The sequence below is a fragment of the Rhinoraja longicauda genome, chromosome 6, assembly GCF_053455715.1.
Source record: "Rhinoraja longicauda isolate Sanriku21f chromosome 6, sRhiLon1.1, whole genome shotgun sequence".
NCBI classification, from domain to species: domain Eukaryota; kingdom Metazoa; phylum Chordata; class Chondrichthyes; order Rajiformes; family Arhynchobatidae; genus Rhinoraja; species Rhinoraja longicauda.
In genome coordinates this window covers 15,800,507-15,823,619 of record NC_135958.1, presented here as the reverse complement: position 1 = coordinate 15,823,619, position 23,113 = coordinate 15,800,507, and the positions used below count along the sequence as shown (strand labels likewise).

Genomic DNA, 23,113 nt, shown 5'->3' with positions numbered 1-23,113 from the left:
GGAAAGAGAAATGGCATTTTCAGGAAAGAGATAATGAGTGAATTTACAGGAAGATATGTACATTTGTCAAAAATTAGAGATTTTATTACTTTTAAGTTTCTATGTATAGAATAGATTAGTAATGGATGTTTTAGGAATTGTAACGCCTGATGTTCAAAATAGAGAACATCTGTGGTTGATCTGTTTGTGAATTAAAGATTATAATATTGAATTAATATGTGAATGAGATGTTTAGGAAATGCATACCTTTTTGCATATTAACTGTTCTTTGGCTTGTTTTTTTTTCTTTCTGCCTTTTAAGCATCTTTTTGAGTTTTATTTTTCCGGTCATATTAAAGTGACTAGATAACCAAGTTGTCAAATTGATCACTGAAATTCTTTTGCATTCTGCGTTTAGAAGAGTTTGTTGCTCATGCTGGAAATGTAACATGCCTGGTGCTGGGGAAGAATTCAGGCAGGCTGTTGGCCACAGGTGGTGAAGATTGTCGGGTCAACTTATGGTCAGTCAGCAAACCTAACTGTATTATGGTAAGTTAATAGATGTTCAAATAGCAGTAACATTTGTCCCTCCTTTAGGGTTTATGTGAAATTGGGTAGTTTTGCCTCACAAGGTCAGCACATGACTTTGGCTTCAAATTAGAATGGGAATTACACATTCTCACAAGCCTTACAAATAGCTGGCTAGGATTTATAAATATTTCTGCTGGAGAATAGAGAATGCTCTTGACCTTGTAGTTATGGTGTGCTACTGTTTAAAAATCAGGTTGTACTTTCAGGTAACCTATTCCAAGTGACCCATCATATTTTTCCTTGATTGATTTAAAGGCCCCATTTTGAAAAAAACAAACAGATCATATGTATTTTTGTACTTTTTGTGGTATTGTACAGGACCTGGTAAAACTGTGTTTATCTGTATTTTTCATTCCTTTTATTGGCAAAGCCATTTAACAATTATCATTTGAATTGTTGATTTTTTGAGAGTTAAAACCGTGCCAACTTTTCAGAAAGGTTGATTTTACACCACTTTATCAGCAAAGATTGGATGACCAAAGTAAATTCATGAATTTTTACAATGGCATTTGTATACCAGCCAAAGTATTTTTTTCTCAAATGTGGCCTTGAGTTCGAGGGAGTTAAGTGCAGAATGGATGAGCCCAGGCAGCTTATATACTAATGTATCATTTACTGAACTGCTGTCTTGCTTGTGTGCTGCAGAGAACCCTTTGTAGAATCTATTAGGTGCTCTCTGTGCTGCTGTGCAAGATGCGGGTGTGGTCCATACCCCACTCTGCAGTAACGGACATCCAAGCCATCTTTCATTTCATCTCTGGATGCACGATGGAGTGCGCACAAGGAGTTGCAATGCACAAATCTTTGGAAAACAGAGGGGGAAAGGGGTGGGGGAAGAAGAAAGAGTATCCAACATTGACCCATTCTGATGGCCATCAACCAGGCTGTGAATTGAACCAAAGTACACGAGCAATAAGTGTCACAGGGTTTGTTTGCTGAGGGGACTTTGCTGTATTACTTGTCCTTTGTGGAAAAATTATCTCAGGAAAATGTCCTTTAACCATACCTATCAGGCAGTGCTCAGTGTAGAACAAACAGCAAGAAAAAAGATCCTGTGGATTGGTTCCCCAACCACATTCTCAAAACTATTTGGCAGAATTTCTAATTGCCAGAACTTGCCAACAAGCACAGACACCTTGCTTGGCTGGCAGTGAGCAGGCCCTCTCCATTAGATCCTTCTTGCAAAAACAGCATCTTGCCCTCAGTGCACAATGCCCTCCAGACAGATATGATGAGGAGAAGGCAATTGTCCACCTCTTCATGGACTGTGCATTTGCAAAGAAGATCTGGAAAAGAATGCAAAGGTCTTTATCAGGATTCATCCCAAACAACTGTATAACAGAGGACCGCTGCACTGATTTACAGGCTGTACTCGGATGCACCGAGACAAACATGAGTTGCTGTTTGGAAGATCATCTACTCTGTGTACAATGCACTTTGGCCTGTGTGTTGGTCTCCCAGTGCTGCAAGATGTCCCTAAGTGAATGTACTAAATGAAGCACAGATGCTTGGTACAGTGGGGAAGAACTGGAATCTAAGGTCCTGTTGCCAGTGGATACTGAGGGTATGAGTCCCGTATAATGGTCTCTCAAACTTTAAGTGTGTATGTCAAGGAGGCCATGTGATAGGCATTGTTTTGTACCTGGTAGATATAAATACAATGAGACTATCATTATAAAGGCGTGAAATATTTTTTGTGTATATTTTATGAATGAAGTTTATTTTTAAAACTAAAAAAAAAAATTCACTGAACTCTTGAAGTAGATATTGTTGTGAAATTCTGTGGAATATTTGTTGACTCTGAAGTCGGTTAAACTAATTACATGAGTAAATGCTCATGACATCTGGAATTTAAATTTGGAATACTGTGCTTTTATCGAAATGCTTCAAATTTTGTACACCAATTTGTGCATGTATCACCTTATTTTCTACAGTACAACAAAGCATAATTTAAAACAGAAATTTCACTATAGAGTCTTACAGGTCACAACACACCAGTCGAATGTATTCAATTTAAAGACTCCGAGGAGTTGGTTGTTGCAGGCTCACAGTCTGGATCACTAAGAATATGGGATTTGGAAGCCGCTAAGAGTAAGTACCAATTTTTCTTTTGATCAATCAACTGAATGACCACTTTTTAACTTTTTATTACTATAATATGAAAGTTCTGTTTAAATAATTCCTGCCAAATAAAAATCCAAATTATGTCTGTCTTTACTAAGTACTTCCCAATGCAGAAGGAGAGCAACTGTAGTCAGAAATTAGTGCAGAATTTTCATTTTTTCTTTGAGGACGAAGATAGTTCGGCAGTAAACAAAGAATTTGTGCTTAATCCTAATTTCCCTCTGTTCCTTCCCCTCGGTCAATCTGTAACTTTTGGTGTATGATTTGGTGGGCACCTGCAGCTTTCTGTAATTGTGAAAATTATTATTAATGCATGAATCTGAGGAGTGTATTTTTAAAACTTCAAATTTTAACCCTGTAAATAAACCAAATTCTGTTCTGGGTTCCTGCTTGCATGTGCTCATTCCTTCCAGTGCCTCTATCTGCACTTCTCAAACAGAGATCATTAGAATTTTATGTTTTCTTAAAGGTTTCAGCAGCTTTTTGCCTAAATTGGTCTGGCATATGTTCAGGGACACGGTAAACTGTTTAAGGTTCAGCGACACATTACACTGTAAACTAATGAACAGACCTACATGGTTGTCTGAAGAAGGGTCTTGACCCAAAACGTCACCCATTCCTTCTCACCTGAGATGCTGCCTGTCTCGCTGAGTTACTCTAGCTTTTTTGTGTCTATCTTTGGTTTAAACCAGCAAATGCAGTTCCTTCCGACACAGAGCTATATGGTTTCTTCTTTAAGTCTGCCACCATTTTTAGTTTGAACAATGACAAACGTGAGTTTCTCTTCTGAATTCGTCTAGTTCAGTTTCATTGGTTTCTTCTACTAAATGCTGGAGAAGAGTGTAAAAGCCTATGTATGCCGATTCTTGTATTGAACAGAAGACAGCGTATGTCCTTGATTAGCTATCTAAAAAGATTACAAAGGAATTATTTTGAAGATGAAAGTGACATTTTTCAATTATTTATATTACGAAAGTCCTGGTAATTCATAATGGGGATATTTTTAAGAAATGCAGCAGTTCAAGTCAAATAATTTGTGAGAAAATGCAACACCCTAACATTAACTGGTGAATAAACGAATGTGGAAATTTATTATTGGCATGTATTAGAACACTTTTCTTTGCTTGTTCCTCATTTTGAAAACCAACTTTCCAAAAAAAATATTTGTAGTTGTGGTAATTAAGCATGGAAAGGGATCAGGTAGAGACATGAGAGCATTTCAGCATTTAAAAAACTATCAATAGAAGGGATGTATTTGAACTGAAACGTTAGCTGAACAAAACAGTATGGAATTATGATTTTGCAATCTGATTAAGAAAAGCTTAATGCTTAATTCACGAAAACAAGCTACTGTTTCAACTTGAATGCCATGTTGCAATTGTTAACTTCTCTTTGGATAATTCATAAACCAGTAATGTGTATGATAATGTATAAACATTGTTTTTCTTCTCTTTCAAGTCCTTCGGACGCTGTCTGGTCACAAAGCCAACATCTGCAGTTTAGACTTTCATCCTTTTGGAGAGTTTGTGGCTTCTGGCTCTATGGACACCAATGTAAAGGTGCTATATAGTATAGAACAAATTGTGGTAAAGTGCGACTTTAAAATAACATTTTAGGAATAAGAAAATGCCATTTTTCTCCAGCATGACTGTCAGTCTGACGGACACAAGCAACAGCAACTCCTAATTGATCATCTTTCTCCAGAATTCCACCTGACTGCCCCACGATGCTTTTTTCCCCCTCCTGATACCCCCCTTGCCTGATAAAATGTTTTCAAAACTCTCATTCTTTAAAAACACAAGATTTAATTGTGCCCTAGTTTACGGCATTAAAACAAGCCATTTGGCCAGCCATATCCACGCTGACCAGTGTTTCACTCAGCCATATTAATTCTATCTTCCAGCTCGTCTGCCAATATTTAATTTTCAGTCATGTCTAATGATAGTTCTGGTCTTGACCGTGCTTCTGTTTATGGGAGGTTAAGGTGCAAATTTGCTTCTGTTTCCTACAATACAATGGACATGAAAGTGGTATGAAAATAGAGGTCTTCCTTTCCATTGACAGGTCCTGAAGTTACTTTTTTTTTCAATCATTCTTAATCTTAAAGACTTAAGGTGGGTGATGCAGCAAAGTTGTAGAAATGTCCTGCCATTGCAGTTGTCCTTAATATCTATGGCCAACACACAGTTGTTGATATTTCTTGGGTCAAATTTTGCTGGAAATTTGCAAACTTATCTGCTGTGTTTCTATTTCTAGTTGTGGGATATTCGGAGGAAAGGTTGTGTAATGACGTACAAGGTGAGTGCAATAACAAGTATTGTACAAATGTTATTTTTCAGCTGAAGGCTAAAAGGTTACCTGTAAATCAACCTTGCAACAATTTTTTACTGTAAAGGGAATCTATGTTGGACATGAGTCAAGTTATCATCAAGAAAATGTACTGAATGGCAACAGTTTAGTACTATCTTAGTACGGTTTTCTATTTGTATGATATTTGTGTTAAGAATTGGGGCCATCAAGATATACAGCAATAAAGTCCATAGTGTTGGTTATATTCTTGGGAGCATAAAGGGACCAAATGCCCGTGCTCTTTAATTTCTTGCTGGACTCCACTCTTTCTTTACACTTTCTGACTTAACTCATTTTGGGAAACCTCTGACCTTTCTGGTTCTTTTCGCTGCTTCCTTTTTGTCAGCATTTTTTTTTTTTGAAATACCAATATATAATTTTCAATTCTCTCATCAATCAATCCACTTTGATTATCACTAATGTGAATAACATTTATACCTGAATGGGATTCATGCCAATCTACATCTTCTGCTGTGACTATAAAGTCGACATTGAAACCCTGATTCTAATGCTTTATATATTTAGGTTGGGATCTCCTTCTCTAAAATCAAAAAGTTACTCAATCCGCCCAGACCTGATCCCTGCTTTTCTCATCTGCATTTAATTGATGAAAGGCTTATTCAGATGGCCAGTGACAACCCTCATATCACTTTTTCTTTGTTAGTTTCAACCTTTGTCACAGTCTTGGCACAAATCCATATGGATGCTGTTTGCTTATTTGTATTGTGTAATACCTAGAACAACAGGACAGGAACAGGCCTTATGGCCTAAAATATCTTCTGCCTGCCTGCACATGAACTCTGCCTGCACGTGACCCATATCCATTCCCTGCATATCCATATGCCTATCTAAAAGTCAGTCAAAACGCCTCTATTATATCTGCTTCAACCAGCCTCCCTAGCAGAGCATTCCAGGCACCCACCACTCTGTTTTTTAGAAAAGCTTACATCGCACATCTCTTTTAAACTTCCCTCTCTGACCGTAAACCTATGCCTTCTAATCTTTGACATTTCAACCCAGGGAACAAGTCTTTGGCTGTTTCTAGTTTCTAATGCTCTCAATTCCAGGCAGCATTCTGCTAAACATCTTCTGCAGTCTCCCCGAAACTTCTCCCTGCAAAGGGGCGACCAGAGCTCCATATAACACTCCAAATGTATTCTAACCAATGTTTTATAAATTTCCAACATGGGTCCTGCCAGTAACTGTAAGTTTCCCCCTTGCATTTGATCTCACGAATTGCAAAATAGTTGATATAGTTAGTACTACACCATAAACTGTCACTGGTGCCTTTGCAGGGACACACAAATGCCGTGCGGTGTTTAAGGTTCAGTCCTGATGGGCGATGGATTGCTGCCGCTGGAGATGATAGCACCGTGAAGGTATTTACTTAGAGTTTTGCAGAATAAGAATGCAACATATACAAACAATTAATTTACTGAATTTGGCTGAAATACTTTCTTAACCTCTGGACAATCCATGCACAAGAAAAGCTCCCAACGTTTTTACTGGGTTACTATTGTTAATACTTTGTTTATAACAACTATTTTGTTTAAAATAAAGTTAATTTCTCTTGATGGGTATTTAAATATGGATTACATTCTGAATGCTGAATGCCAAAACATATTATGTTGAGTGATGAAGGTAAGAAGACCAAAGTGGAGCATGGAAAATCTTGATAATGTGTTGCTGTATTTTCTTCTTGGGTGTTCCACTTTCAATTAAGAAGGAAAGTTAAAGGTCCTTATTTGGGATGGTATTGCAATTATTATGAATAACATGAAATGGTACAATACAAAATTCACAAATTTTAATATATTTCAAATTATTAGTGAAATAATACTTTTGGTTTTACTGGTAGACTCATCCCTAATTTCCTCTATGTAAGCAGTAAATGATGTCCTTGCCAGTGATGGCCTCATCCAATAAATAACTGAATGAAAAACATCTCATACAACATTAGAGTATTCGGGTTGGCATCCACTTGTGTAGCAAGAAGCTTTCAAGTTATTACACCATGCAGAAAGCCTGAAGGATGCAACCTTTTTACAAAGCTTTTTGCACAATATTTTTTACAATTCAGATCTCTGAAATGCTCTTGCAGTAGGTAATAAATGGCAATTTTTTGGGAATAGGGTGCTTTAGCTAATGACTCTAATATGGCATCTAAGATAGCTCTGTTTTCTGGTTATGTGGGATCCTGATAAAACATGTTGTTTCAGACTTTGTTAATCCAACATGGGCTCACCTGATTTACCCAAACACTGACAAAAGTGACCCATGTGTCTACAAGGATAATGACTGCATATTGGATGTGTCAAATCTTGTAACTTCCTATTTAATACTGCTTTTTGAGCTTCACCACCTCGTTACCTTTTTGTGCAAGAAAGGATGGATGATAAATGTGGTCTTTGCATTATCTTTGCTTCCCCAGCATTATCATGCAATCCGCTGTTTGTGAAAATGTAATTGATATCCACAGCAGTAGCTGTCAAATTTGCTTTGGGTCTTTCAGTAAGTTGCTCGAACGTTGATTTGGACAATGGATTTTTGCAGTAATTCAGGACTCGAGCTGCCCTATTAATGTTTTGTCTAACTAGGTTAATTGATCCTCAGTCTAAATGTCCATTACATTAAGGATTCATTTATTTTGAAAAGTATGAGACTTTTGATTAAACAGAAAATGTATTCCCTTTAACTTTCTTTCCGCCTTTTTGAGCTATTTTGCCTGGCACAACATAAAGAGACTTTGTTCAGTACTCACTTAATGTGATGTGAAAATGCATCCTGAAAAGATTGGATACAAAGATGGAAAAAGTGTCCATTTAGTGTCTGTAAGACTTTTGCCAAATGAAGAATTGGCAAAAAAACACAAGTCAAGATCTGTACATTTTTTAAATAAATAATTGCCTGTTGGAAGGCGTCTTCAACTAATACCATCATAATTAAAGCTGGCAAATGTGCTTTGAGCTTCTTTCCTTGATCTATTACCTGTCCACTATCTAAATTTTTGAACGTAGAAAGAGTTATCTTTAGTAATGCCTTTTTTCTGTAATTTTTTCAGCTGTGGGATTTATCAGCAGCAAAAATTCTAACGGAATTTACAGATCACACTGGACCTGTTAATATTGTGGAGTTCCACCCGAATGAGTATCTCCTGGCTTCCGGCAGCTCAGACAGGTCAGAACAGATGTTGCTTTGAAATTAGTATTGCCCACAATTTCATCTGTTAATCCAAGTTATTTTTAGTACTTTAACTTTAATTATGCTATAGTTATTCCATGCTGAATATGAAACACATTTCTCAGTTTAACATGCTTTAAAAATAGAAGATACAAAGTACTAATAATGGCAATGACTAAATTCAGTGTTTTCACCATCCACTTTTTATTGTTTTTATTATTCAATGCTTGAATTGTTGTTCTTAAATGATATACACTGCAAATGATGTGAGCTATGACTGATTCATTGGCACCCTGTATTTTGGATTACAAGGCTTAATTCTCACAACAGCACAATCATTTGCAGTATTGAGGTAGTTTGGATTACTGTCTTTTGAATGAGATATTAACCCGAGGCTCTGAATCTTCTCTTGAGTAAATCGCAATATATCCTATCGGACTACTTTTAAGTAGTTATTCTGGAGTCATGGCCAACATTTAAATTTATCCCATAAAACAGTATTGAAATAGACTCGTCACAAACTTGTTATTTTTGCTACTTTAAATGATAATTGGCTGCCTGGGTTACAGGGGAATACATATTTCAGTTGTATTTTAATGACCGAGAAGGTGTTTGACATGCCCTGGTCATCAATAACTATGAAATCTTGTACTTTTAACATTGCCTTAACATTGATCATCAGAAACCTTTGCTGTGACATAGTCTTCACAGGTCAGAAAAGAGATCTTTAACTGTGTCCTGACCCTGTTAATAATAGATAGCAAACTGAAATTGACTGTATTTTGTATCTCCATTGTCCCTCGAGCTGTTAAATGCACATTGTGACTAAATTATATGCAAGAGAGGATTTATTTAGGAAGCAAACGGATACATTTAACCCCTTCTACTTGCAATGTGCTAGAAGGAACTTATTTTTTTCATTCCTTTGTGATTTAACCTTAAATTTTAGCAAACATTTGTTTGTCCATCCAATGGAAAGGCTATTTGCTTGCGGGTCTACTAACAATTGGAAATGTGGCTTTGAATTGATGTTCCACAGGTACTTAACACTATATTCCCTCTTTCAGAACAATAAAGTTTTGGGATCTAGAAAAGTTTAAGATGGTGAGCTGCACAGAAGTAGAGAGCACTCCTGTCAGGTACATGGAGCACATGCTGTGTGTTTTTAAAAGCTGTATTGAAACTAGTGTGTTTTAATGTGGATCAAATGTGCATACATTGGATGAGGGCAAGTAATAGGTACAAAGAATAAAGAATCTTGTATGTTTATTGAAAGGCAATGGCAAAAGAGCTATAGAATCAGTATCATGTGCACTGTAGTGTGCTGCTTTTTGACTGCTGTAGGATGTCTTATTTAGTTGGCTACGAGGTATGTGTTTCCAAAATAAACTTGTATATTCTTGTTTCCCATTTTTTTTTGTTCACTATTTTTTCCCTCTTCTAAAGAAATTGGTTCATGCTTTAACATTTTCCATGCATCTTAGCCGCTTCCCAATATTTGTTTTAGAGGTGCTTGAGTGTAGACAGCGTAATATTTTGAAACTTTTGTAGGGCCCTCCATTAAAGTTGAGGTTCATCAATCCTCACCTTTGTCCATGTGCATGAACTTTCTGCCATGGATTATGTGCTCAACACTGGGTTTTTGTTAATTTCCACACCCTACGCTCGTCCTCACCCCAGAGCTAATAATGATAGCCATTGTCTTGTCATTGCAGCAAATGACAACATAACTTGGTCCAGATCAGCATTCAGTTTGGCACCTCAGCTGAGGAGTTGGTGCAGGGGGCAGGGATTTAGATTTCTAGAGCAGGGGTGACCTGTACAAAAGGGACGGGTTGCACCTTAATTGGAGGTGGACCGACATTCTGACGGGCAGGTTTGCTGGTGCTACACAGGTGGGTTTAAACTAAACAGTGGCGGGGGGTGGGTTCAACAACGCGCAAGAGTCTGCGTGCAGTTAACGGGAAATAGAATGTAGGAAATGTCACGTTTAAACTAACAGGGCAGGGGGATGGGAACCAATGCAAGGAGACAGAGGGACATAAAAGGAGGACGAAAGCAAAAGGTAGAAGGGCGAATAAGAAAAACAAACCTGAAAGCTTTATGCCTTAATGCGAGGAGCATTCATAAAGCAAAGAGTGGGGACAATTGGTCCCTTTCGGAATGGCAGGCAGTGACTAGTGGGGTACCGCAAGGCTCGGTGCTGGGACCGCAGCTATTTGCAATATACATTAATGACTTGGATGAAGGGATTAAAAGTACCATTAGCAAATTTGCAGATTATACAAAGCTGGGAGGTAGTGTGAACTGTGAGGAAGATGCTATGAGGTTGCAGGGTGACTTGGACGGGTTGTGTGAGTGGGCAGATGCATGGCAGATGCAGTTTAATGTGGATAAGTGTGAGGTTATCCACTTTGGTGGTAAGAATAGGAAGGCAGATTATTATCTGAATGGTGTCAAGTTAGGAAAAGGGGACGTACAACGAGATCTGTGTGTCCTAGTGCATCAGTCACTGAAAGGAAGCATGCAGGTACAGCAGGCAGTGAAGAAAGCCAATGGAATGTTGGCCTTCATAACAAGAGGAGTTGAGTGTAGGAGCAAAGAGGTCCTTCTGCAGTTGTACAGGGCCCTAGTGAGACCGCACCTGGAGTAGTGTGTGCAGTTTTGGTCTCCAAATTTGAGGAAGGATATTCTTGATATTGAGGGCGTGCAGCGTAGGTTTACTAAGTTAATTCCAGGAATGGCAGGACTGTCATATGTTGAAAGACTGGAGTGACTAGGCTTGTATACACTGGAATTTAGAAAGATGAGAGGGGATCTTATCGAAACCTATAAGATTATTAAGGGGTTGGACATGTTAGAGGCAGGAAACATGTTCCCAATGTTGGGGGAGTCCAGACCCAGGGGCCACAGTTTAAGAATAAGGGGTAGGCCATTTAGAACGGAGATGAGGATAAATCTTTTCAGTCATAGAGTTGTAAATCTGTGGAATTCTCTGCCTCAGAAGGCAGTGGAGGTCAATTGTCTGAATGCATTCAAGAGAGAGCTAGATAGAGCTCTTAAGGCTAGGTGAGTCAGGGGGTATGGGGAGAAGGCAGGAATGGGGCACTGATTGAGAATGATCAGCCATGATCACATTAAATGGTGGTGCTGGCTCGAAGGGCCGAATGGCCTACTCCTGCACGTATTGTCTATAATAAGGTGGATGAATTGAATGTGCAGTTAGTAGTTAAGGAATAAGATATAGTTGGAATTACGGATACATGGCTCCAGGATGACCAGGGCTGGGAGCTAAACATGCAGGGGTATTCGATATTCAGGAAGGATAGACAAAAAGGAAGAGGAGGTGGGGTGGCATTGCTGGTTAAAGAGGAGATTAATGCAATAGCAAGGAGAGTCGTTAGCTTGGATGCTGTAGAATGGTTATGGGGAGAACTGTGAAATTGCCAAGGGCAGAAAACACTTGTTGGAGTTGTATACAGACCATTTGGTTGGGAATAGCATCAAGCAGGAAATTAGGGATGCGTGTAGCAAAGGTACAGCAGTTATCATGGGTGACTTTAATCTACATATAGATTGGGCCAACCAAATTTGTAACAGCGCTGAGGAGGAAGATTTCCTGGAATGTATACGGGGTTGTTTTTTAAACCAATACATAAAAGAACTGACTAGAGGACAGGCCATCCAAGACAGGGTATTGTGTAATGTGGAAGGATTAGTTGGCGATCTTGTTGTGCAAAGCCCCTCGGGCAAGTGACCATAATACGGTGCGATTCTGCATTAGGATGGAAAGTGACATGGTTAATTCAGAGACTGGGGTCCTGAACTTAAAGAAAGGAGACTTTGAAGGTATGAGACTGGAATTGGCTTGAATAGATGGGCAAATTATACTTAAGGCTTGATGGGGGAGATGCAATGACAAAGATTTAAAGACTGCATGAAAGAACTCCAAAAATTGTTCATCCCTGTCTGGCGAAAAAATTAAACTGGGAAGGATGCTCAACCGTGGCGAACGAGGGAAATCACGGATAGTGTTAAATCCAAGGAAAAGGCATATAAATTGGTCAGAGGAAGCATCAAATTCTGTGGGAGAAATTTAGAACTCAACAGAGGAGGTCGCGGGTGAAAGAAGAGCACAAAGGAAAGCTTGCGGGGAATATAAAAACTGGTTCTAAAAGCTTCTTTAGATATGTTAAAAGAAAAAGATTAGTGAAGCCAAATGTTGGTCCTTTACAATCGGAGACATGAGAATTTATGATAAGAAACAAAAAAATGGCAGAACAGATAAACAAGTACTTTGGTTCTGACTTCACTAAGGAAGACTCAAATATTCTCCCAGAAATACTAGGGGACCAAGGATCTAGCGGGAGGGAGGAACTGGAGGGAATCCACATTAGTCAGGAAATGGTGTTGGGTAAACTGTTGGGACTGAAGTAAGATAAATTCTCAGGGCCTTATGGTCTGCATCGCAAGGTACTCGAGGAGGTTGCCCTAGAAATTGTGGATGCATTGGTGATCATTTTCCAATGTTCTCTTGACCCTGGATCAGTTCCTGTGGACTGGAGGGTAGCCAATGTAAACCCACTTTTTAAGAAAGGAGGGAGAGAGAAAACGGGGAATTATAGACCTGTTAGCCTTTCATCGGTAGTGGGGAAGATGCTTGAGTCGATTGTTAAAGATGTTATAGCAGCGCATTTGGAAAGCAGTGACGTCAGTCAAAGTCAGCATGGATTTATGAAGGGGACATCATGCTTGACTAATCTTCTGGAATTTTTTGAGGATGTAACATATAGAATGGACAAGGGAGAAGCAGTGGATGTGGTGTATCTGGACTTTCAAAAAGCCTTTGACAAGGTCCCACACATGAGATTAGTGTGCAAAATTAAAGCACATGGCATTGGGGGTAGGGTATTGACATGGATAGAGAACTGGTAGACAGGAACTTAAGAGTAGGAATTAACGGGTCCTTTTCAGAATGGCAGGCAGTGACTAGTGGTGTGCCGCAAGGCTCTGTGCTCTCTCTTTGTATAACTTTACAATGTATATTGACGATTTAGACGAGGGAATTAAAAGTGACATCTCCAAATCTGCGGATGGCACAAAGCTGGGTGGCAGTGTGAGCTGCGATGAGGATGCTATGAGGCTGCAGGGTGACTTGGATAGGTTGGGTGAGTGGGCAGATGCATGGCGGATGCAGTATAATGTGGATAAATGTGAGGTTATTCACTTTGGTGGCACGAACAGGATGGCAGATTTTTATCTGTGGTTCGGAAAGAACTGCAGATGCTGGTTTAAATCGAAGGTAGACACAAAATGCTGCAGTAACTGAGTGGGACAGGCAGCAACTCTTGAGAGAAGGAATGGGCGACACTTCGGGTCAGAAGAAGGGTCTCGACCTGAAACGTCACCCATTCCTTCTCTCCAGATATGCTGCCTGTCCCACTCAGTTACTCCAGCATTATCTGAATAGTGTCAGATTAGGAAAAGGGGGGATACAATGAGACTTGGGTGTGCTTGTACATCAGTCACTGAAAGTAAGCATGCAGGTGCAGCAGGCAGTGAAGAAAGCTAATGGCACGTTGGGCTTCATTGCGAGAGGATTTGAGTTTAGAAGCTAGGTGACCCTCCTGCAGTCGTACAGGGCCCTGGTGAAACCGCACCTGAAGTATTCTGTGCAATTTTGGTCTCCTAATTTGAGGAAGGACACTATTGCTATTGAAGGAGTGCAATGTAGGTTAACCAGGTTAATTCCCGGGATGGCGGGACTGACATATGATGAAAGAATGGGTCAACTGGGTTTGTATTCACTGGAATTTAGAAGGATGAGAGGGGATCTTATAGAAATAATTAAAATTCTTAAAGGATTGGACAGGCGAGATGCAGGAAAAATATTCCCGATGTCCAGAAGGCTGTGGAGGCCAATTCACTGGATGTTTTCAAGAGAGAGTTAAATTTAGCTATTAGGGATATGGGGGAAAAAGCAGGAACGGGGTACTGATTTTAGATGATCAGCCATGATCATATTGGAATGGTGGTGCTGGCTCGAAGGGCCAAATGGCCTGCTCCTGCACCTATTTTTCTGTGTCTATGTTGGCACCTTCTTGATCCTTGGAACCCAGCATCAGGTTCTCTTCACAGAGAGAGTATTTTTTCATGTAGGTACCCTTTTTGCTGATTAGGAGTAAATTAGGAGTACTTATTTGGTGAGCGGAATAATTTCCATATACTTGTTAAGTTGTCATTAAACTGATCCAACTGTCTGATATGTATGACATGAGTTTCTCAATGATAAAACTGTTCAGTTAATATTATTCCCATTCTCCATTTGTTTTAGGAGTATTTTGTTCAATCCAGACGGTTGTTGTCTATATAGTGGATCTCAGGATTCATTGCATGTTTATGGCTGGGAGCCTCCACGTTGCTTTGATGTACTTCCTGTTAGCTGGGGTAGAGCAGCAGACCTTTCCATCTGTTCCAATCAATTGGTATGTCCTGTATAGGTATGGATATTATTAAAGTACAAAATGGGCAGTTAAGACACCTAGTCACGTAATGGAATGTCAGAGAGTAAGTAAAATGTCATACACCTTCATGTTATAAGGAATTAAGATCCCAAGAGGAAATTACACTGCTATGAAAAAATATAATGACACAATTGATGAATGATATATGGGTTAACATTGAGGTATGCTATTTATTGTAAGTAAAATACTGTGGATCCTGGACATGTGAAATAAAAACAAAATCTTGGAGGCATCATCAATGGAGAGAAGTCTTACATTTCAAGTTGACAAACTTTGATTAAATTCTATTGGGTGAATATTGTTTTGAAAAGCTAACTCTAATGCCTGACCTGATTATTTCCAGCATTTTCTATTTCAAAAATGTTTGTCAGACCACGTGTGCTTTTCTACTTTTCTTTTGGTAAAATTCTCTGATGTCTTGTCCAAGATTCTTTCCTTCCCCAACATCATCTAAAATAATTTCACAATTCATCAATCTCGTTGCTCTGAAATTTGGATTGGCAAATGGCAGGTGTGTTCAGCTGAATGTATTCATCTGAATAATTCACTTTGCATCCACTGGGCCACTTGAGATTAATAATGTGTATGTTTATAGTAAATTTAATTTTTCTGATCACTGTGCTTATAAAAAGAGGTATGGCAAAGGGTTCAAGGATGATTTAGATTTCAATTAAATAAATGCGATTGTGAATAGAAATTAGTCATAGAATGAAGTTTGATCTCCATCTGTAAAGTTTCTGAAGCAAATTGGTATCAAAGTGTAATTGTCAGGTAAATTGGACAATCAGGCAATTTAAATTGGTGATATAAGCAAGGCTCACAAAAGGGTGCAGCCCTGTTCAGGTGCAGCCCTGTTCAGGAAGTGCCCAGTGAGAAAAGTGCGAGTCTTCGGCGAGGAGGCTGAGGTGAGGAGGATACCATTGTTTTAAGCCAGAGCTGGTTATAGGCACAAGGTGATGGCGGAAAAGTTGGTGCGGTGTGTTTCCTGCAGGATGTGGGAAGACAGGGACGTCGCGGGAGCTTCTGGGAGCTACACCTGCAAGAACTGTGTCCAGGTGCAGCTCCTGAAGGGACGTGTGGTGGAGTTGGAGAGGCAGTTGGATGACCTCAGGGCCATCCGGGAATGCGAGAGTTTCCTCGACAGGACCTATTGTGAGGCTGTCACGCCAAGGGTCCAGGTCGAGCGAAGGTGGGAGACTGTTTCCGGGGGGAGTGGACGTGGACTACAGGAGACCCCAGTGGCTGTGCCTATTGCAAATAGGTATACCCTCTTGGGAACTGTCGGGGCAGAAGACGTTTCCAGTCCGAGTGGCGGACCTGTTGGCAAGGATACTCGACAGGGGAGACCGAAGTCTGGAAGAGCCGTAGTGGTCGGTGACTCCATAGTCCGAGGGACGGACAGAAGATTCTGTGGCAGCAGGAGGGACTTGAGGATGGTCTGTTGCCTCCCTGGTGCCAGGGTTCAACACATCACAGACCGGCTTCAGAAAATCCTAGCGAGGGAAGGCGATCAACCTGAAGTTGTGCACGTGGGCACGAATGACGTCGGGCGGAAGAGGAAGGAGGTGCTACAGCGGGAGTTTAGAGAGTTGGGAAAAACGCTGAGAAGTAGGACGTCGAAGGTAGTTATCTCTGGACTGCTACCGGTACCTCGTGCTGGTGAGGCCAGGAACAGAGAGATAGAGGGTATGAATTTATGGCTGAGGGACTGGTGCAGAGAGCAGGGATTTAGATTTCTGGACCACTGGGATCTCTTCTGGGCTAGGGGTGACTTGTACAAAAGGGACGGGTTGCATCTTAACAGCAGGGGGACAAACATTCTGGCAGGCAGGTTTGCTAGTGTGACACCTGTGGCTTTAAACTAAGTAGTGGGGGGGAGGGGTTAACAAATTGTGAATATGAAGATGAGGTAAAAGGGAATACAGGAGATATTGCAAAAGACTCTCGGAAGAATGGGAACAGAAGTTCTAGAGCGGAAAAGAAATTAAGGGCAGGGCCAATTGTGAACGATGTGAGAGGGGAGGTAAATACAGAAGTTAAAGTGTTGTACTTAAATGCGCGTAGTATAAAAAATAAAGTGGATGAGCTTGAGGCTCAGTTAGTCATGGGCAAGTATGATGTTGTAGGGATCACTGAGACATGGCTACAAGAGGACCAGGGCTGGGAACTGAATATTCAGGGGTACACAACGTATAGAAAAGACAGACAGGTGGGCAGAGGGGGTGGGGTTGCTCTGATGGTAAGGAATGATATTCATTCCCTTGCAAGGGGTGACATAGAATCAGGAGATGTTGAATCAGTATGGATAGAAATGAGAAATTGTAAGGGTAAAAAGACCCTAATGGGAGTTATCTATAGGCCCCCAAACAGTAGCCTCGACTTAGGGTGCAAGTTAAATCAGGAGATAAAATTGGCGTGTCAAAAATGTAATGCTACGGTGGTTATGGGAGATTTCAACATGCAGGTAGACTGGGAAAATCAGGTTGGAAATGGACCCCAGGAAAGAGAGTTTGTAGAGTGCCTTCGAGATGGATTCTTAGAACAGCTTGTACTGGAGCCTACCAGGGAGAAGGCAATTCTGGATTTAGTGTTGTGTAATGATCCTGATCTGATAAGGGGACTAGAGGTAAAAGAGCCATTAGGAGGCAGTGATCACAACATGATAAGTTTTACTCTGCAAATGGAAAGGCAGAAGGGAAAATCGGAAGTGTCGGTATTACAGTATAGCAAAGGGGATTACAGAGGCATGAGGCGGGAGCTGGCCAAAATTGATTGGAAGGAGGCCCTAGCAGGGAAGACGGTAGAACAGCAATGGCAGGTATTCCTGGGAATAATGCAGAGGTTGCAGGATCAATTTATTCCAAAGAGGTGGAAAGACTCTAAGGGGAGTAAGAGACACCTGTGGCTGACAAGGGAAGTCAGGGACAGCATAAAAATTAAGGAGAGGAAGTATAACATAGCAAAGAAGAGTGGGAAGACAGAGGATTGGGACTCTTTTAAAGAGCAACTAAAGTTAACTAAAAAGGCAATACGAGGAGAAAAGATGAGGTACGAGGGTAAACTAGCCAATAATATAAAGGAGGATAGCAAAAGTTTTTTTAGGTACGTGAAGAGGAAAAAAATAGTCAAGGCAAATGTGGGTCCCTTGAAGACAGAAGCAGGGGAATTTATTATGGGGAACAAAGAAATGGCAGACGAGTTAAACCGTTACTTTGGATCTGTCTTCACTGAGGAAGATACACACAATCTCCCAAATGTTCTAGGGGCTGGAGAACCTAGGGTGATGGAGGAACTGAAGGAAATCCACATTAGGCAGGAAATGGTTTTGGGTAGACTGATGGGACTGAAGGCTGATAAATCCCCAGGGCCTGATGGTCTGCATCCCAGAGTACTTAAGGAGGTGGCTCTAGAAATAGTGGAAGCATTGGAGATCATTTTTCAATGTTCTATAGATTCAGGATCAGTTCCTGTGGATTGGAGAATAGCAAATGTTATCCCACTTTTTAAGAAAGGAGGGAGAGAGAAAACGGGTAATTATAGACCAGTTAGTCTGACATCAGTGGTGGGGAAGATGCTGGAGTCAATTATAAAAGACGAAATTGCTGAGCATTTGGATAGCAGTAACGGGATCGTTCCGAGTCAGCATGGATTTACGAAGGGGAAATCATGCTTGACAAATCTACTGGAATTTTTTGAGGATGTAACTAGGAAAATTGACAAGGGAGAGTCAGTGGATGTGGTGTACCTCGACTTTCAGAAAGCCTTCGACAAGGTCCCACATAGGAGATTAGTGGGCAAAATTAGGGCACATGGTATTGGGGGTAGGGTACTGACATGGATAGAAAATTGGTTAACAGACAGAAAGCAAAGAGTGGGGATAAATGGGTCCCTTTCGGAATGGCAGGCAGTGACCAGTGGGGTACCGCAAGGTTCGGTGCTGGGACCCCAGCTATTTACGATATACATTAATGACTTAGACGAAGGGATTAAAAGTACCATTAGCAAATTTGCAGATGATACTAAGTTGGGGGGTAGTGTGAATTGTGAGGAAGATGCAATAAGGCTGCAGGGTGACCTGGACAGGTTGTGTGAGTGGGCGGATACATGGCAGATGCAGTTTAATGTAGATAAGTGTGAGGTTATTCACTTTGGAAGTAAGAATAGAAAGGCAGATTATTATCTGAATGGTGTCAAGTTAGGAGGAGGGGGAGTTCAACGAGATCTGGGTGTCCTAGTGCATCAGTCAATGAAAGGAAGCATGCAGGTTCAGCAGGCAGTGAAGAAAGCCAATGGAATGTTGGCCTTCGTAACAAGAGGAGTTGAGTATAGGAGCAAAGAGGTCCTTCTACAGTTGTACCGGGCCCTGGTGAGACCGCACCTGGAGTACTGTGTGCAGTTTTGGTCTCCAAATTTGAGGAAGGATATTCTTGCTATGGAGGGCGTGCAGCGTAGGTTCACTAGATTAATTCCCGGAATGGCGGGACTGTCGTATGTTGAAAGGCTGGAGCGATTGGGCTTGTATACACTGGAATTTAGAAGGATGAGGGGGGATCTTATTGAAACATATAAGATAATTAGGGGATTGGACACATTAGAGGCAGATAACATGTTCCCAATGTTGGGGGAGTCCAGAACAAGGGGCCACAGTTTGAGAATAAGGGGTAGGCCATTTAGAACGGAGATGAGGAAGAACTTTTTCAGTCAGAGGGTGGTGAAGGTGTGGAATTCTCTGCCTCAGAAGGCAGTGGAGGCCAGTTCGTTGGATGCTTTCAAGAGAGAGCTGGATAGAGCTCTTAAGGATAGCGGAGTGAGGGGGTATGGGGAGAAGGCAGGAACGGGGTACTGATTGATAGTGATCAGCCATGATCGCATTGAATGGCGGTGCTGGCTCGAAGGGCTGAATGGCCTACTCCTGCACCTATTGTCTATTGTCTATTGTCTATTGTAATCTTGTATTTTTGCAATTGAATCGTCAGAACTGGAATTAAATCTGGACGCTCTCTGGGTCTGTCCCTTATATTTTCGATTGGTGCAGAATTTTGTATGGGTGAGGCATGTTCTGCTTTAACCTCTGAATTATAGATTGAACTGAGAACTGGCTCAATATAAGGGTTTGTCATGTTTTTGGTAAACATAGTTTAAAGCTTATGTTGAAATAAATGGTTATCAGCAGACTTTTTAAATGGTGCAGGTTGCTTTTTTATATTGGAATCCATAATCCAAGATTAGTGCCTAAAATTACTCTGTCTGTGCTGTGCTCTTGCCTTTAACTTTGAAGATAATAATTCTTTACTGTTTCCTCAAGTGCTGTTTAATTTCATTGCACTTTGTTTTCAAAATAGATTGGAGCTTCATTCAGTCAGGTAACAGTCTCAACATTTGTGGTGGATTTGAATAGAGTGAAGAAGACTGGTTCAATTGTCCAGGGCACAGTTGAAGATGAAAAGCTTTTCAATTTACCAGTGATGAAAGGAGCTGCACTCAGACGCAATTATGAGCGGCCTCTAACCACATGCAACAGACCTCAAAGGTAAAGTAATTTCTGTCCCAACTCCCGACGAAGGAAATTACTCCCGACGAAGTAATTACTGTCCCACTCACTTTACCTCCCGGTCTACTTGTGTAACCACTTTCAGGAATTGTGTACCTGTATCCCTTGGTCTTTATGGCCCACTACAGTGGTGTCATCTTTAAACTTGTAAATGAAGTTAGTGTAGGGTTTGTAATATCTAAAGCCTTGCTGCAGATGTATTCTCTGTCCTTGACAACTGTTTAAAATTGAATTGATGGTAACATTGGTATCCCATGGAACAAAGATGAGCGTTGGGCCCTACATCAATGTTCTCACCAAGATACCTGTTTTCACCTTGTCCAACTCCACCCTGCCTTTCTGCTGCTGATACTCGTGTATGTATTTGTTATTTCTCAATTTGAATTTTCCAAAACCTTCTTTGATTGACCACCCTCTATAAAATTATAGGAATCTTAAAGTCTGTGGCTCACATCCTTCCTTGCACCCATATTGCTCTATTGCATTAAATTAGCTATGCTTCATTAAAAAAAATCTCATCCTGCTTTTAACTTCTTCCATGGCTTTGCCACTCCTTTCATCTAACAGCTTCAGCAGTGAAGCTTCTTTTGATTTGTCTCTGCTACTGCAGATCTGGTCCCTTGATCATAACTAAATTAATTCTCAAACTGGAGAAACTGCACCTCATATTCAGCGTAAGAAGGTTAAAACTGGAAAAGCAGCACTTTGGGTGCTGACGTCAGCTTAAAAATGGAGGAATAGTACTTCAATATTCATACCATTGGGTTGTAAGAAACCAAAGCAGAATATGAATTCTCCATTTTTAGTTAACTGACTTACAATACCAGTCCCCCCCCCCCCCCCCCCCACCTTCCCCCCTTTTTTCTCCCTCTTCCCGTGTTCCACTTGGGTGCGTACCCATTTCTTCAACAATCTCTCCCGTCCCCTTCTACCCATATCCTTTCCTCTGACTTCACAATTCACGGATCTCCTTTCCTTATCTGATATGCTTGTGTCATCTTTCTATTTTTTGTCTTTGTCACCCATCTGTCCATCAAACCCCCCCCTCGCCTATATCCACATATCACTTGCCTCGCATTGTCTCGCACCCACCTTTCCACCAGCTTTTCCCTCCCCTACTACAGTCGATTTGAAGTGGGGCCCTGGCCTGAAACGTCACCAATCCATGTTTTCCGGAGATGCTGCCTGCTTGCTGAATTATTGAATCACTTTTTTTATGAAGCACCATCTGCAGTTTCTTGCATTGATGTCTTAATTCTCTCCACTCTTGATGGCTATGATGTTTGCCAAACCCTAAACTAAATTTCAAACCATTTCTTTGATCAAGCTTTTGGCAGTCATGTGTATTTCAGTGGCATGATATTGGATTTTTTTATTTTTTTTGCTCCTCGGAGCTACTTTGAAAGGTTTTATTTCATGTTAAATTCACCATATGTTACAAGGATCCACTGTAGCTATTCTACTTTACCCTTTCCCATTACAAATTGTCTTGTCTTGATAGCAAAGTGAAAGAAGAGCTGGAGAATGAAGGGAAAAACCAGAGTGCAGAAGAGGAGAAGGATGACAAGGAGTCGACTGCAGAAATCCGGAATCCAGAGGAATACAAGGAGATTTTTCAGCCACAAAATGCCATTGGTCCGTAAATTATTTTCTAGTATTTCTACATATGTTGATCATTTTTTAAATACAACAGATTTCAAGGAGTTAGTTGAAACATTTTGGTGAATAACAATTTCAAGTTATAAGTATATTTAGAAAGTTTTCTTCAACGTGGGACGTTTCAGCAACTCTTTCCAAAATTTGACGGGTTAATCAGTTTTCATTATAATACAGGTAAAAGCAAATTATATTTGATAAGTAAAATATATTTTTAAATCAATTTCCGTCTGTGTCTTTGGAATTAGAATGCTGGAATTGCTTGTGTTAGTTTCTTGCAAATTTACCTCTGTTGAAAACAGCAAGAACACTATATAACTGAAGTGCACTGTAGTTGAAATTGATGATAAGGAGCACAATTAATATTAAAAATAGCTTAAACTTATCAAGAATTCTGAATTGTGCTTGCATTACAAAATTTGTGTATCCTGCCAGCATCGACCAACTTCAATGAAGATTGCAGTTATGGGATGCAGTTGAACCTCAAAATTATGTGCAGTCCCAATAACAACATTTTTACAGCATACAGTTACATTAAAACATTTTTTTAAACTTTAAATATGGTGACTATTAAATCCTTTTAATATAATATAAGCAGTACATAATGTTATAAAGTTGGAAACAAAGTATTTGTAAAAATATTGTGAAATGTTGTTGCCTAATTGGTGCTTTTCTGACAGCTCGAACTCCACCTCGGCGGACTGATCCCTTCCCTGCTCCACCAGAAGATGGTAAGCCCCTTTTAGAGTATCTTTACATGGGCATCTATGGGTGATTGTGTGTGTATCTTTTTTCTTCTGGCTTGTGCAAAGTTGCATCCTTTTTTAAACATAATAAGTGTGCCAATGTCTTTAAATGTGTTAAGCATGTTTGCACACTAGGTGGCAGTTTACTACAAAATTTATCTTAACTGCACTGTTTTCGTTCCATTCAGGTAGCCATTGCCTTTTGTTCTTTTGTCATTGATATTTAACCATTTGAAGCTGATCCTGATTTTTTTTTTAAAAGCACTATTTTTCTCCTACCCTCCTAATGAAAAGAATCTTTTAAAATTAATTTTAAACTGTACTTTTCAAATGTTTTATGCCAGGAGGATACTAAATAACCAAAAATCTACAAAATGTGTTTTTGTGATTACATGTATGCAGATTCATGGAAC

The 23,113-nt window shown here is 40.2% G+C and overlaps 1 protein-coding gene across 1 annotated transcript in view; it reads left to right on the top strand.

The window, feature by feature from the left end:
- katnb1 (katanin p80 (WD repeat containing) subunit B 1) overlaps positions 1-23,113 on the top strand; it is a 45,514-nt gene that overhangs the window by 8,501 nt on the left and 13,900 nt on the right. Inside the window, exons 2-12 of the mRNA XM_078400539.1 lie at positions 398-528; positions 2,544-2,661; positions 4,153-4,253; positions 4,951-4,992; positions 6,339-6,422; positions 8,105-8,220; positions 9,291-9,362; positions 14,558-14,708; positions 20,090-20,277; positions 21,800-21,933; positions 22,635-22,685. Coding sequence (XP_078256665.1) covers positions 398-528; positions 2,544-2,661; positions 4,153-4,253; positions 4,951-4,992; positions 6,339-6,422; positions 8,105-8,220; positions 9,291-9,362; positions 14,558-14,708; positions 20,090-20,277; positions 21,800-21,933; positions 22,635-22,685 — 1,188 coding nt within the window. The remainder of the gene's footprint in view (positions 1-397; positions 529-2,543; positions 2,662-4,152; positions 4,254-4,950; positions 4,993-6,338; positions 6,423-8,104; positions 8,221-9,290; positions 9,363-14,557; positions 14,709-20,089; positions 20,278-21,799; positions 21,934-22,634; positions 22,686-23,113) is intronic.